This window comes from Actinia tenebrosa, unplaced genomic scaffold (assembly GCF_029948245.1).
Source record: "Actinia tenebrosa isolate PJP-AT-01 unplaced genomic scaffold, QUT_ActTen_1.0 PGA_scaffold9__36_contigs__length_13948895, whole genome shotgun sequence".
In the NCBI taxonomy this organism is placed as follows: Eukaryota; Metazoa; Cnidaria; class Anthozoa; order Actiniaria; family Actiniidae; genus Actinia; species Actinia tenebrosa.
Window position 1 is genome coordinate 3,469,163 of NW_028292586.1, and position 16,549 is coordinate 3,485,711.

General features: G+C 46.0%; 1 protein-coding gene across 2 annotated transcripts; it reads right to left on the bottom strand.

Annotated features, from left to right (window-relative positions):
• Positions 1-15: 15 nt before the first annotated feature.
• LOC148904499 (uncharacterized) lies at positions 16-16,506 on the bottom strand. 2 transcript variants are annotated; one of them, XM_089024913.1, is made up of 4 exons: positions 16,160-16,506; positions 1,213-1,462; positions 896-1,037; positions 16-793 (listed from the first exon to the last, which is right to left on the bottom strand). In XM_089024913.1, the coding sequence occupies exons 1-2, from the start codon at positions 16,488-16,490 to the stop codon at positions 1,437-1,439; spliced, it is 357 nt and encodes a 118-aa protein (XP_088881039.1). In that variant the 5' UTR covers positions 16,491-16,506; the 3' UTR covers positions 16-793; positions 896-1,037; positions 1,213-1,436. The 2 variants fall into 2 exon arrangements, with proteins under 2 accessions (XP_088881039.1, XP_088881040.1); XM_089024914.1 differs by lacking the exons at positions 16-793; positions 896-1,037 and adding an exon at positions 1,053-1,110.
• Between the last annotated feature and the right edge of the window lie 43 nt (positions 16,507-16,549).

Consider the following 16,549-nt stretch of genomic DNA (forward strand, 5'->3'; position numbering starts at 1 on the left):
CACTAAACCATCGTAAATTTGTTTTTTACTACAAAACTCACAAAACTCTAGGAAATAGACTGCACGAAATCTTGCATGACGCCATTTGTTGGTATGGCCTCTTATTTACGACGTTTTTTAACCAATCAGCGCGCGAGAAAATTTACAATTGTGGTAAAAAAGTTGTTTGTTCACCAGTATATTTCACCCATGAGAATCAAAATGTTCATTCATTTGCTCTCAGTGAATTAATCAGCACGTGATTACTGAGCTGCATAGGGCCTATTGGGTCAAACGTCGATTTTCACATGCATTTATTTTCGAACAATTAAGTTCGGCTCAAGTAAAGTTACACCGATATGAGTTTGACCATATACATTGGGCATTAGTATTGGCATTGGCATTGGCATTGGCATTGCATTGGCATTGGCATTGGCATTGGCATTGGCATTGGCATTGGCATTGGCAACTACACCTACTTGCAAGAACGTCGTCATACGAAAATAGAACATATTAGTGATTTATATTAGTGGGATAGGAATAATATTAAAAAAACAAAAGATCACTGAAGCTGAACTTTTTCTTTTGTCTTTTACACCAGATTTCAAAATAGTGCGAACTCTCGGGATTTCCAGTTTCGGTCGATCTTCGACACTCGACCGACATCACTCGACGGCTTGGTAACCAGGCTAACCAGGCGGGTTACATATCTCTCAATGGCAGTCATGACGAAAACCAAACTCGGGAGCTGATCATGAAAGATATAAATCAGGTTTTGACAAGACCATAGACTTCAATATGCCATTTTCATTGTCTGGAATGAAATTTAGAATTTACAATATTTTATTGGCCGTGTTCCCGACTAAAATTTTGAAGTAAACTAACGTAACCTTACGTATAATAAGCTTATACTCACATGTTAGCAGTCGGTACCTTCCTCGTCTTCCAAGTGCTTTGACATCTCGCTGCTGTTTATATAGCTTTCTTATTTTACACACGAATGTCTCGCCAACGAAAAGAGCCCTGCATGTTTCTTGAATTGTGGAGCAATAAATTATCTGATGATAGATCATGAAAGATATAAATCAGGTTTTGACAAGACCATAGACTTCAATATACCATTTTCATTGTCTGGAATGAAATTTAGAATTTACAATATTTTATTGGCTGTGTTCCCGACTAAAATTTTGAAGTAAACTAACGTAACCTTACGTATAATAAGCTTATACTCACATGTTAGCAGTCGATACCTTCCTCGTCTTCCAAGTGCTTTGACATCTCGCTGCTGTTTATATAGCTTTCTTATTTTACACAGGAATGTCTCGCCAACGAAAAGAGCCCTGCATGTTTCTTGAATTGTGGAGCAATAAATTATCTGATGATAGATTACCCTCCATCGCAGATCAGTTGATATGGTTTCCATGATCAGTTCCCAAGTGAAAATGGCATATTGAAGTCTATGGTCTTGTCAAAAGAATCAATTCTGAAAATATTGTGTAAAGGCTTATAAGCACTTTAAGCCTTAGGTGAGTAGTATAGGGGATGTATGTTTCAATTCATCCCCCACCCCGAAGATCACCCGCGCCATTTAGTCCTGATGAAAGAATCCCCGCATCAAGTGGCCTACATTAGTAACTAAATTAGAGGGGCTTATGGGGGTTACCCGAGTAAAGTGTCCGTAAATAGTACCGCAGTAATCACTAAATAGTAAAGTTGGATAGTAATCCCAAAACCGCCCCCGGGGAAGACCCGATCCCCATATTTGTGGGGCTACTGGGTCCAAAAATGCGTCCACGGGTATTACCCGCAAGCTCTTCCTTATATATAGACAATGGACTCGCAATATAATTTCGCATCACACACTCTCCCAGCCAGCTCCACGTCAGATTTGCATAATTACTGGAATGCAAGCGTAAGACGAATAAGAGGATTAGTAGAAAGAGGGATGGAAGAGTTGGGAGCTACTAAGGTTTCCGTTGTGGTGGAGGTTGACTTGATAAAAGGTGACACCGAAACCACAGTTTGGTTGCGCACCAAGACCTTAGTAATGCTACAATCGACAGACTTGGAGCGAAAGATAGCAGAGCAAATTGGGCCACTTTCAGAGTCGCTAGCAAAGTACACCCGAGAAGGTTCCGGGTGGACCGTAACCGCAATCAAAGGTGCGACGGTTGGGGTTGCCCGTTACGTGCCAATTCGCGGAGGATCCTACGTGCCATTGCCGACTTTCATAGAACGTAAGAGAGCAATAATTAGCGTACGCAACAAAGATAACGAGTGCTTCAAATGGGCTCTGAGGTCTGCCCTATATCCAGTCAAAGAAAACGCATTCAGAACGTCGAAATACCCAAGTGACGACTTAGATTGGTCAGACGTAGTCTTCCCAATGGAATTACGTGCCATACCCGATTTCGAAGAACGAAATGACCTCGCAATAAACGTCTATGGTGTCAGAGAGAAGACCATTGTGCCTCTGTATATCTCAGACTGCGAAGGGCAACGCATACACCTCTTCTACCACGGAGGGCATTATTTATGGGTAAAGTCTCTAAGCCGCTTATTTGCATCACACAGCAAGAATTGTCGTAAGAGGTATTATTGTGACGCCTGCTTATTACCATTTACGGACGTAAAAGCTTTAAAAAAGCACGACAAAATTTGCCGAGGGGTTGAAGAACCCGCCCAAAGAATTCAATTACCAGAAAGTAAGGACTTACGATACAGCGACCACAAGCGGGAAAACAAAGTGCCTTATGTGATTTACGCGGACTTTGAGTCCTTAATTACTCCAGAGTACGAGGAGGCCGGTAACACGCAAAAGAAAGGATTGCATGAGATTTGCTCATACGGATACATAGTAGTTCGATGCGATGGAGAAGCCGACGAACCTGTAATTTACCGAGGCCCTGACGCAGCACGAAAGTTCCTTGAAGCCCTGAAGGAAGAGGAGAAAGAAATCCGCCGCCGACTGTATCCACGCAAAGCTAAGGTAACTCCAGAGAACATGCGAGATTACCACGCAGCCCAGGAATGTCACGTGTGCAACCTGGGAGTGCTCAAATTTGGTCGCCGGGTAAAGAAGGCTTGGAAGGCAAGCGGAGAGTACTTAGGGGAAGCACACCTCACATGCGGACGCTATGCGAAAGACGGGGAAAAGCCCGGCAAGCCCTCCACGCACTGCTTCCACTGCGGCGAACCACTCGAGGAAGACTTCTACATAGACAAAGTAATGGATTGCTGTGAAATTACCGGTGAATATAAAGGCGCAGCGCACTGGAAGTGTAGATATCGAATAGACCCAAACATGGAGATTCCTGTGTTCTTTCACAACCTTCGCGGATACGATTCCCACCTACTTCTCCAGGGAGTAGAGGGCCACGACGTAAAGTGCATACCTAACAACAAAGAACGGTATATGTCCGTAACCATTGGCAAGCTGAAATTCCTAGACTCCCAGCAATTCATGGCCGATTCCTTAGCCAACTTAGCCAAATATAACGAAGATTCACCTATTTCCGACGAGTACGATGCAGAAAGGAAAGAAGTGTATCCATATGAATACATGGATTCTTGGGAGCGCTTCGAAGAGGAGCAATTACCACCCCAAGAGGCTTTCTACAGCACCCTAAATGAAGCGGGGATATCCGATGATGAGTATGCCTACGCGCAGGAGGTGTGGGAAAAGCGCGCCTGCAGAAACCTGGGAGATTACCACGACGTGTATTTGCTTTCAGACGTCGTACTACTAGCAGATGTATTTCAAAGTTTCCGAAAGATGTCTATGTCTTACTACGGGTTAGATCCAGCGAATTTCTACACAGCCCCCGGGCTATCTTGGAGTGCCCTGCTGAAGAAAACAGATGCCCAGCTAGATCTCCTAACTGACTACGAAATGTATAGATTCATGGAAGACGGAATTCGCGGGGGCGTTTGCGGTCCCAGCCACCGCTACGCGCGCGCCAACAATCCCCAGGTGGAAGGGTACGACCCCGAAAAGCCAACGACTTACATATCTTATCTGGATGCTAACAACCTTTACGGGTGGGCGATGTCCCAGCATTTGCCCGTGCGGGACTTTGAATGGGCAACGCCGCGTGAACCAGAGTACTACATGCGCATAAGGCCCGACAGCCGAAAAGGGTTCATTCTGGAAGTTGACCTGGAGTACCCACCCGAACTTCACCCCCTTCACGATGATTTCCCGCTTGCCCCGGAAGCAATTGAAATACCATTCGAGCAGTTATCCCCGCTCCAAAAGAAGTTGTGTCCCAATTACAAGCCCTACAGGAAGTTAACTCTAAACTTGATGAATAAAAAGAAGTACGTAGTTCACTATCGCAACCTGCAATTCTACGTGCGACACGGAATGCGCGTGACAAAGGTGCATCGCGCTTTGAAATTCCGCCAGGAACCATGGATGCAACCCTACATTAACTTTAATACCCAAAAACGTACTGCCGCCAAGAATGACTTCGAAAAGAATCTCTTTAAGTTAATGAACAATAGCGTGTTTGGGAAAACCATGGAAAACATCCGCAAGCGGGTAAGCATACGTATTGCTAACACCCGCGAGGAAGCGGAAAGGTGCGTATCCCAGCCCGGGTTTGTACGCTACGTGGATATGCTGAACTTCTTCGTAATACACATGAAGAAAGCTAACCTTTTCCTAAATAAGCCGGTATATACGGGCTTTACCGTGCTGGAATTATCTAAGTTGCTGATGTACGAGTTTTACTACGACAAACTAAAGCCAAAGTACGGTGATAAGTGCCACCTCCTTTACACAGACACCGACTCTCTAATAATGGAAATAGAAACCCCGACATTTACGCGGACTACCTCGAAGATCTCGACGAATACGACACCAGCGGTTATCCGCGCGACCATCCCCTCTACTCTGCTAAGAACAAGAAAGTAATTGGAAAGATGAAGGATGAAATGTCAGGCAAGCCCATCGTGGAATATGTTGGGTTAAAACCAAAGATGTATAGTGTCCTCAAAACGGACGGCGCAGATAAGAAAGCAAAAGGCGTAAAAAAATACGTAGTTAAGAGGCAACTTACGCATCAGTCTTACGTGGATGTGCTTCATAGTCAAAAGTCTCAGAAGCATCACATGAATTCCCTGCGGTCGTTTAAGCATCAGATACACAGCATAACACAGGAGAAGGTGTCGTTATCCGCATTCGATGGTAAGAGGTGGATGTGCGACGATGGTATCCATACGCACGCGTTCGGTAATCACACGATAAGCAGTTCTTCTTTGACAAACCCACGCGTGGGACCATCATAAAGATAATACAAGATGGGCTGACCCTTCTTTGCTATCGCACTTCGGATCTGGTAAGTTTCCAAAGACCAATTAGGGTCCGTAGCTCTTTTGGATCCTCCTTCTAATTCGCCCGGCTCATAGAGATATCGAACCGTGACATCACCTAATCTCTTTTCCTGGGGGAAGACCGCCCTTGAACTTCTGACGTAGGACTTGTGTTCCACGTGTTTCTTTTTTATGGCATCCTTGGGTTTCATTCCCGTAGCCCTGGCCGCCTCGTTGTTCAAAGCCGCGACGACCTGGGGGAGTCTCTGAGTCCATTCCCTGTTGCGTTTGGAGGGATCTTCCAGCTCTTTCCAATACTGGTATCCAAAGAGACGCTCGGCCAGGGTCTTATTAAATCTTTCGACAATGCTCTGGTCCCTGTGGTACTCTGCTTCGGCTCTCCTAATCTTGGTGCTGTGGTCTTTCAGGGTCTTGGTAACCACACCCATGAACTCTGCCCCCGCATCTACTTGCAGCAGCTTGGGCCATTTCAAGACGCGCTTATAAATCCTACCTAGGGCTTCTGCGACTTTCCCAGAATCCTTGCTGGTTATGGGTTCGGCGTCCTTATATCTGCTTGCGATATCGACTACGGTCAAAGCGTACCTATAGGTCTTCTTTCTCACCTTGTCGTGCGGTAAGAAAAGCAAATCCGCCTGATGAACTTCATTGGGGGTATTTACGGTGAAGCTGGGCCTGGGAATGTACTTAGGCACGGGAAGATAAACCTGCCAGAGGGTTTGTTTTTTCAACCAGTTCTTAGCCGTTTCTTCTGATACCCTGGCCGCGGTCGCGAGTTTCTTGATAGCTGACGCTCCTCTCCAATAGCCTTCGGGTCCATAGTAAATCCTTTTAAGTTTGTCCTCTACGCGGCCCATTATATGAATAGAATCGCGCTTCGCTTGATTCAAGCAAAGGATAAGACAAGATTGATCTTTCGCCCGTTAAAATCCACCGTCTCTCCGTCCACCTTAATGGTGATGTTTATGCTTTCTACCAAATTAGACAAATCATAGCACAAAGAAATGGGTGCGTATTCTACTGGGTCAAATGGATTACCTTTGGGTAGAAACTTGGACATAAGAGAAGACTTTTCTCCATTGTTGTAACTATGAACCAAGTCGCAATAGACTTCGTAAGAGGATGCAACTTTCCAATTTACAGGTATGGCCGTGTCGGTAATCGTCTTGCCCGAGGCACATAATAGAGATCCCAATGGGTCAAACTTTCCAAAAGTTACTGAATAGTTTGGCATATTATGTTTGAGGGTCATTTCGTGCGGCAATCCTGTGGTGAGAGTATAACCGTGTTTTGCTAATTCCTTAGCAAGGGTGATTGGTGTGTAATGTCCATCGGGTAGCAATACGGCTTGATAGTTAGATCCTCCTGTATGCTCAGTGACTATGCCCCCAATTAAATTATACCAAGAATTGTACAAAGAGCAACTTATGAGCCGGACCTTATGGGCTTTGATGGGGGTATTCAAATAAGTGGTAAAGTTATTCTTGTCGCTTTCCAAAAAGACGATCATTATATATTAGACGCTCATGCTTCACGCAAAATACGCCAAAGCTACGCCTCCCGCCAGCCCTGCGACTCCTACGAAGACCAGTTTGCTATCTTTTTGTTTCTTAGAAGGCTGGTAGTAATTCCTGAACTGAGGCTTTCTCAACCCCGTCGATGCCGCGGGGTGCGCCTGCGCATAGAGCTTAAAGGCGTAGTCTGTGTTTTCGAAGTTCTTATCCGCCTGCATTTTGTCTTGGTAGTTCTTGTCCAACCAATCCCTGTAAGCTTGTCTTTTTTCATTCCAAGCCGCCACGTCCCTTTGATATTTCTCCAGCGCTAAGTCGTGTCTCTTCCTCTCATCGGCCAAATCTCCGCTTTTGTCGCCTCTGACTAATCTATCCAAATACTGACCACCATAATTAGCTCCAGTGAATGCTAAAGCTGCAATGACTCCACCTGCGATTAAACTAGCCATTTATACTAGACGCAAGCAAAGCTTACGTCGTCGGCAGGTACTTTTCCTTCCGTAGGTAATCCTTTACCATGATAGCCCCACCCACGGCAGTGGTCATCTTAGCAAAGTTAGCGAAGCTCTTGCTTGGGTCTTCAGTAAAGTCTTCTTTGAGCACTTTCTTACCTACCCAACCAATGCCCGCAACGATGGAAGTAATAATAGCTGCCTCTTCAACAGTTTTCAATAACGCGGTTGACATTATATTACAGAGCGAGAAGGTTATTACTCCATCACGGGTATTTTGCTTCTAGGCTCCTGCATTGCATGTACGGGTTCTACCTTTGGCTTAGTAGCCCGCCATTGTAAGTAGAGGCTGCCTGCTGCTATAGCAACTCCCAACGCGCCAATGACGTAGCCTGGATTAATAAAGGATTCCTCTTCTCTTTCCTCCACCTTTTCTTCTTTTTTGGCTTTGTTCTTCCTGTTCATTTCTGCGAGCTTCTTACCGGCAGCGACTCTGCCTGGAGATTTAGCCTTGGTGATTCGTTGCTCCTCTACTTGAGGGGTTTCCTCCGCCTTCGATTCAGCTTCACTCATTTATATCTAAGGACTTGAAGGACTTGACAAGTAACTTAAGGATGACTTGAGAATGACTTGAGTAAGTACTTGTGACGACTTAACTAAGTACTTGAGGCGACCTGGGTAATTCCTGAGGATGACTTAAGGAGGACTTGATAAGTCACTTGCAGGCACTTGACTAGGTACCTCAGCAAGTGCCGCCTGTAAGACCTTTTCAACGTCCCTGTCCTTCTTGAAGTCCTTCCAAGACATCGTAAGTTCCTTCAAGTCGACATGCTGAGCTACGTGAAGTGCCGCAGAGGCGACTGCCATTAACTTACCGCACTTCAAAGACAACCACCCGCAGGTTATCTTAAGTTCTTGAGATATGACATAGTCCTCGCTTATGTCCTTCCGCAGTTGCTCCACATCGTCTATGGGCAGTGCGAGTCCAAGCAATTTAGTTGCAAGTCGGATAGCGGAGTCTGCTACGGCGTCCGTGGTCTTACTTGCAAGGGCAGCCTCATACCTCTTATGGAACTTCTTAACTTCCTCTTCTGACAACTTATTGACCTGCTAATGGGTAAGTTCCTTGCCTATCATTTCTTTGCACTTCCCCGAAGACACAAGGATGTTAAGTTGTTCCTTAAGGTTACTTTCGTCTAGCTGCGTGGGGACTTCTATCAACTGCTCAATCTCCATATACATTAGGAGTTAAAGATCGCAGATCTTTACTAAATACGGAAACCTCAAAGAGAAGATCATCTTGGAATGTTGGTGCGTCTTTAAATGTCGCATGTATTCGTGTAACTGTTCCTTGGATATTTCGCCGCCGTAGTCGCTTAAGATGGTTTCCAGGTCTGACTTACTTGGAGTATAAAATACGACAAGTGATCCTATGTTTTCCCTGAAGGGCTTAGAGACGCTGGTAAGCTGTTGTGAGAGCAACCAAACGCTAATGTTGTCATGCCTGCCGCTAAAGGCGAGCTTCACTAATTCGGAGGTGCGTCTTTTTACATCGTCCCCGCAGGCAATGTCATACAGTATGAGGAGTGTCTGAGTATTCTTGGGGAATTGTTTGTGCCAGAACTTAAGATGGCTGGATAACTCATTGGGGTCCAAAATATCCACAAAGAAGTCGTCATCTTTCGCGCCTACACCCGTCCAGGTGCGGTTATTCACGTAGGTGGGGCAAAGTAGCACTATGTAGTCAAATTGGTATCTAAAGGGTCCTAATAGCTGCTCTACCACGAATTGGGTCTTTCCGCAGCCGGTGGGTCCTACTATCAGAGCGTTACAAGGCATGTGATCTGGTTCCATTATATCCCTTCTCTCGAAGGGAACTTGTTCCCTGATATATATGGAGCCCGTGGAAGCAGTCAAAGCAATGGTTAACGTCGTCAAAGAAAAGTCAGACCTACAAAGAACGGTCGAAATGCAAAGGGAGGAGATAGACCGGTTGAATGAACGCGTGCAGGAGTTGTACGATGAAATGTGCGGTCTAAAGCGCGCAGAACGGTTTGGCGCGCTGGTAACGATGGCAACGTGGGCAAAAGAGTCCGTGAAGGACTTCATGAGGTATCCCATTTAGGGCTTATTAAATCCTTATTATATATGGAGTGCGTGCACTGCAACAAGAGGCTTAGTTCTAAGCAAATGCTAGAGTATCACGTTAAGAATAAGGTCTGTAGGAAGTCGCGGGAAAGGCGCTGCGAACATTGTGATCGCCTATTCAGCAGCGTGCAGATGTTGAAGTACCACGTGGATAACAGGGTGTGTCTAAAGAACATCTGCGAGCGCTGCGACGAAGGCAAAGACGACGAGTGGCATCGTTTCCGCTGCCTTGCGCGGTATGAATTGGACGGCGTAGCCTGCGAGATACACGGCGATATCGCAGCGCGCTGTTGCCCCAAGGAAACGAGGGCAAAATTGACGCGATTAAAAAAGGAGATAGACATGAGCTTTGCCATGTTCGACCGCTTTGAAGGTGTGCGCTGGGAAGACAGGGAGTATTGGGAGGCGGACTGCCCCCGTTGCGGTTGTAATAGGAGCGATCAACATATTTGGCAGTGTTTGTACGTGCAGGCTGATAGTCCGATTACCTTCAAAGAGTACGTGGATCGATTTAACGAGTGGAGCGCTGATAACCAAAGGATCAAGGAAGCGCGCTAGGCTTCCCAAAAGGGGGTCCTCATTCTTATTTATTATTAGGATTTCCCAAAGCTGCTAGAAAAGGATCCTTATTCTTATTTATTATTATTAATAAGAATAAATAATAATAAGACTCCTTTCAAAATAGTTTCCGGTAATAAGAATAAATAATAATAAGACTCCTTTATATGTTAGCCTACGCAGCCGCGTTCCGAGGAGGATTCCTAATAACCCTTTCAATATATGGACTGTATTACCTGTGAGATATCCAACGACTGCATCATAACGCCAAAAAAATACACCTGCCTTCATTGTGGCAGTGCATTTCTTAATCATAAATGTCCAAAGGCGCAACCTACGAATGCAGAGGACTCTCAGGCTCATACTTAACTACGTCAAATACCCACCTACCATCCTCTTTACCATGACTCATAACATGGGTAACGTCCTGCCCTTCAATGGCGTACCTTATCCTATCAGGCGCCCAAAGGGTGTATGTTCTTTTTTCATTCTTTAAGACCAAACGCAGGCGGTCGATGTCTTCAAAGACCACGTAATTCTTTATCTCGTAAATCTCCCCCACCACCAAATCCCTCCAGTGCGTTTGTATGAACTTTAACTCATTAAATTTATCCTTGTCCATATATTCTATGAAATATCTTTAAGTGTGTTGCCAAAGTCTCACTGGTTTTAAAGACCTTACAGCACCACCTGCAGGGAATTCGTAGGCGTTCAGCATACTCCGCGATGGCGCGGCAGATCTCGTCGTAGTCGCTGCTAATCATTACCTTGTACCCATTTTCTTCGTACCTCTGTAAGAGTAGTCGTTGACTCTCAGAAAGTACCCCGTTGCCTTTTGGGGTCTTTAGCTCTATACAGAATCCACGGTAATGGGTGTGCGCATTCAAGATGAGCAGGTCGGGTTGACCTTTTTGGTAGCCCTTCTGCCAGCATTTTATGCGCTTTCCATCCGAGTCCTGTAATTCGCCTAGACCAGGGGTTACGAGCATTTGAGGGTAGAATCTGCGAATGTAGTCCACCACTTTCTTATGCAGGTCGAACTCATTTTCGATCTTAAAGACCAACTTGTTTGGACCGTCAAAGCGCTTTTCGATTTCATACTTACCTGTCTTACGCAAAGTAGGGAGAACTTCTTCGAGGACCCAATCTTGAAATGCCTCCGCGGATGGCATCTTAGAACTAAATATTAGTTGATACAAGCCAGATTCAGTCACGTACAGGGAATTAGGCTGTGAATGAGAGGGGAGGCGATTCACCTCCACTCTAAGTTCGCTAAGCTTTACCTTGTATTTATCGCGAACATGCGCCTTAATAGCATCCTTTGGACGCTCGTAACCTAATGCCAACGCCACTTCCTTCGCTTTGAAGTACAAAGTTTTGCCTTGCACTACGCATTGCAGTTTTGTTTCGTTGTTTTGGAATACGCGAAGCATCGTATATTTGAGAAATATTTTAACTTTTTTTTTAGGGTAACTGAGGCACAAAGTTATCAATAGGCGACGCTTTTCAATTGATTCATTTCCACGCTCAGTTGCGCGTCAGACACGACGAAGATGTACGCGTTTATCTTATCACCGTCGCTCGCACTGGTGTTCTTGGTGCGCTTAATCTCCAATGTTATGCCATCCTGCGTATTTACTAGACGTAGACCCTGCCCATGTAGGTCTTCGTCGTTGGTCGTGCGCATGTCGATCCACAGCGCATACTTATCCTTAAAGAATTCCTCAGGGCTAATTTGGTTGCCAAACTTGCGCGCGGCTTCCCTGTAGATATCTGCGGGCTTTATCCCCTGGGAGTAGACCTTGTTTGGAACGCCGTTAATATTCACGCCGACGTTAGTAATGTTGGGGTTAAAGAACGCTTCGGAGTCGCGCTTACCAGCCTCGTAGGGTTTGGCAAACACCAACATCAGCCCCGTGAGACTTCTTCGGGGGAGGTTGATGCTTTGGTTGATAACCTCATCCGTCTTATCCAGGAAGCTAAATGTCTTATACATCACCACGTGGTCGTATAAGAATGCCTTTCCGGCGCTGTATTCCATGCCAGCGCTACGGGCCAGCTCTTCGCTGTACACGGTCTCATACTGCAGCTCTAAGTTGGTGATAGAATAAGGGTGAACGGCTCCACTAATTGCGGTGGACATATCTCCAAGGATGTTGGTTGTATCGGCCAGGGTTACTTCGAACTGTAACTCACTTAGCTGCCTTGGGTAATACGCACCATGGTTCGTAATCACTTCGAAGTCCAACGGGATGACATACTTGCTACCATAGGCCGTCTTTATTCGCTTCGCATCTGCTACTGCGGTTTCTCCGCTGGAGTCCGTGGGCTGCGTCTTAACAGGCGTGCGGACCTTACGCAGGATGAGACTACCAATTCCTTGTTCTATCCTTTGCGCGCGGTCGAAGGCTGTTAACCATAGGTCCTTATAGGTGGTATACAGATCGTACCTATTTAAGTCCAGCAAGGATTCCCCAGCAAACTTGATTCTCATCTTAGAGACAAGGTTGCGGCCCACGTTATCGACGCAACACCTTTCATCCGCAGTGCTGGGCTGCACCGCTAGGTCAAACCTTAAAGCCAAGGTGCCAGGAACTAAGACTAGGTTATCCGTTAGACGGGGTACGCCTACGTACAAGGTTTCTCCTGGTTTTGCGCTGCTGGGCGTAAAGGTGACTCGGTGAAAGGTGCGTTCTGCCTTTAGTCCGCCAACCTGCTTAGGTAATATGTTAGGGTTTAACTTTGAGCTTATCATATATAATGGCAGCAGAAGAAATGGACTTTGATCCCACCACTGAAGAAGGTCAAGTCGACATTAACGACGAAGAATACGACGCGTGGATTAAGGGCGCGGAAACCACGCCTCATGTCTACGACATGGCCTTGATAAGCAGGTATGGTGATAGGTGGAGAAGCTTCAAGGCAGCCTTAAATCGCATGTGGCATTCAAGAAACCGCGGCAGCCCCGTCCCTGAGTACTTGGAACTTCGAAACATAGACGAGCAGGGAGCAACCGCGCGGGAAACCGTAGAGTGGGCAACGCAAGAGCTAACGCAGCGTTATTCCCGCTTTGAGGTCGACGATGTAAATCTCACAGAACGCGGAAACAAAGTCCTCATAAGCGTTAGGGACATGAAGTTTCAAAAAAAGGAACGCTGGACGAAACCACAGCCCCTTTTTGATGAGAATGGCGACGTTAGGGTCGCAGTGTCAAGGTTAAGGGGCTTCCAAGAGGCTACCAGGAGCCTATTAGACCGGCTGGAGGCGTTAAACGAAAGGGCTGCGTTAGGAAAACGCGTCGAGGAGCTGCAAGAAACGTTGGAGGAAAGGGAAGCAGATTACATGAGACAGAACCAACTGCTTCTTGATGCTCAAAAGAGAGAAATTAACGATAAAAGCCAAAGAATGATAGAAATAAGAGAACAAAGAGACAATGCCCTGCGCGATAGGGACCAAGCCCAAAAGGCCTTCAAACTTGCCCTGCAAGACCTGGATATGAGCAAGGAGGAAGCCAAAAACTTGCATATCACCATAGCCGGCTCTTTGGAGGAACGGCGACAGTTGGTTGCCGAAATCAACACCAAAGAAGAGCAAATCCGGCAAAGAGATCAGGCTATCGAAGACTTGGAGGGTCAAATACAAAGGCAGCGGGAAGTAGTTGCGGACCTGACTCGTCCCGAGGAGGAAAGGGAGGCAGCCCAAAAGGAAGTAGAAACCCTCGAGGTACGCCTTGCGGAATTACGGGCGCAAAAGGAAAACCTGGAAAAGGAGTTGGGGCTTACCACCAAGGAGAAGGTAAAGAGAGCTCTGTTGAAGTATGGTCTTCCGCTGGCATTTGCGGTTGCTATTTCAAGCGTAGTAGGAGTCATCCTTAACGCACTTAAGGCTACGGGCGCAGGCGTAAAGAAATTAGGTAAAGGGCTGACGGACTTGGGAAAAAAGATGGCAGCCGGTCTTCCTGGGCTGCTTGGTAGCGTTCTTGGCCTGGCACTTAGGGCCGGCGGAGAACTGTTAAAGTTTGTGGGGAATAACATTTGGATACTAGTCGTCGCTATTGGGGTGGTCCTCCTTAAGAAGGTGAAGGCTTAATCCTATCCTTCTCATCGGGCGGTGCCCTGCTTTGAGGATAATGAAAGACAGTATTAGCACCGCCCTGGTAATTTGGAACCAACGGTAACACACTCATGGTAGAAATGGGCTTATGACTCCAGGCTGCATTAGCGGGCCTGCGACCTATGCGATTTATTCCAAACTTGCCATCATCAGAAGTAACTTGCAACTTAGCATATTTACAATTGGCTAGCATATGAAAAGTCACTGGCGTTAGGTCTTCAGTGGACCCAGTGTAGGGCTCCATTGAAAAATGGGTAACTTTCCTGGTGTTCGTTGAAGTTCGATAAGGAAGCAGGGGCTTATTATTCTCATCGATGGGCCTAAACCCCACATTTGCATGCGTATTTGCATTAATGCTAATAGTGCAAATGACCAATACAGTGCCCCCAACTTCAACCCACATTCCAACGTCATGCCAAGCGCCGTTATCATATCCCTCTTCATCTGAGCGGTGGGTATAGCGCGTTTCCCTCACGTATGGATTCATATATTTCAGCAAACATAATTTGCTTCTAGAGACTCATTACCGTCAAAGTGCTGATGGTCATGTGGTTATAGACAGTATCCCTTTGGTTATGTATACTATTAACCATTACGCTTCCCGTATCATCTATGCGCATTTGCAGCTTCACTTTCCCGTGACAGTCGGCAACTAGGTGAAAAGTCCAAACGGAAAGATTCTCAGAGCTAGTCGTTGGCGGCTCTACTGAGAAATGCGCAGGCTCTCTGTTGTTCGTCTTTGCGCGCATGGGTTGTAATACTCCATTGTCGTCGCAAAAACGAAATCCTACGTTTGCATTACTATCTGTACCCAAAGAAATGCTGCATATCATTAACTTCTTTCCGGAGTAGTTCAAATCCACGGACATCCCCGTGACATCAACCCAAGATGCTTGGGTGTATTTTTTCTCGCCTGTGTAAGTTGTATAGACACAATCTACTCCAGCTACGTAGGGGTTGGTCATCGCCATATATAATAACTCAGACCAATGCTTGCAGCTGCTAAGCCGGCTTTTAATAAGTTATGGTCATATTCCTCGGGTATCGTAGGCAGGGCCTTCTTTGATACCTTAACTACGGGTAGCTTCGTTTCGTGTGACTTTTTTGGCTTCTCTACGAAGTGAGGAATGCCCTTGGTAGTATCAGAGTTCACGTCATTCGCTCCAAACTTCATGTCTTTGGTTGCTCGTTGAAGTTTGTTGTTATAACCCACGACGGAATTGGCGTTGATAACTAAATTACTTGGCATCAACCAACAACCAGGACTCAAGGCGTAATCTAACCGCACTTTAGATTGCTGCACCGCTAATTGATATCTTTGAACTGACTTGGATATGTCATTTTCTATTATTGCGGACTCAAAAAGGACAAGGAATTCTTGTTGCGTTTCCCGCGAAGCACCTTGAGATCCAACAATGGGACTGCGGGTATTTACCTGCGCTCCCAGGGTGCAGTAGACGAATGCTTCAATGCTGCGGTTGATCCTGGCTAGGTTTCTTAGGCCTTTTCCTTTTAATAATACGAATGGATCCCAAGGACTGGGGTAAATCGTCTCAATCCTATCGATCAGCGTAACGTCATTCTTGCGACCACCCAAGTCATAAAACTTTAGGACCCCGGGGTATTTTTGATGATACATATCTGCCGGACGCACGCCGTCAACATGCCAAGCATAGATAATACCCAAGCCATGCGTGGCGCCCTCCCGATAACGAAAGTCTCTTTGCTGCGGCTTAAACTCATTCATTAGTCTTTCTAGGGCAGCGGAATCGTAGGGGTTATCCATTCGATTGAATGGCTTCTCCCCTGGCAGGGGCACTCTCAGCTCCTTCAATATGCGCCGCATAGTAAAGGCAACGTGGAACCTTAGAAAGGCAATGTTGAACATATCCGCGGCAACCCCGCAGCCCTTCGTAGCCGCCCAGACGGCAAAGTTTAACTGCTGCGGCCAGTACTTAAAGTTAGGTCCCCTTAACCATTCGTGGGCTTCTTTTCCTGAAGTGTGCTTAAGGTTAAAATCCTTAAAGATATCCCTTATTACTACGTCAAAGGTTTGCTTACCCACTGGAATCTTTAGGTGTGTTACCAGCTTATCAAAGTCGTTTATACCACCTTCGGCATCATAAAATGGGTAATCTTCCTTGGTTATCAATAAATTCTTTGGAAAATTAGGTAGCCTTTCTTTATGCTCGGGTGCCTTCTTTGTCATTTTTGGTTTCAAATCCTCATTGCTGTACATTCTGGAGCCTTGGTAATAAATACCGTCGGGTCTTCTTTCGAACTTACTAGGGTCTGCATGCGGAAACATCTTCCTAAATGCTCTCCAATTCCAGTAGTCCCGGTTGTCATGATGTGGCTGCTCCTCAATATCATTTCCAAAAGCGTCGTACATTAGTATATATAATGAATGTTATACCATCAGCACCTCAGTTGTACCCAGATGTTCCCAAT

Excerpts from the sequence above, each read along its gene's own strand:
- LOC148904499 (XM_089024913.1), bottom strand. The coding sequence starts at position 16,490 with ATGTACGACGCTTTTGGAAATGATATTGAGGAGCAGCCACATCATGAC. Across the intron at positions 1,463-16,159 it reads ACACCTAAAGATTCCAGTGG|AATTGATTCTTTTGACAAGA; the intron begins GTAAGCAAACCT and ends CAATATTTTCAG.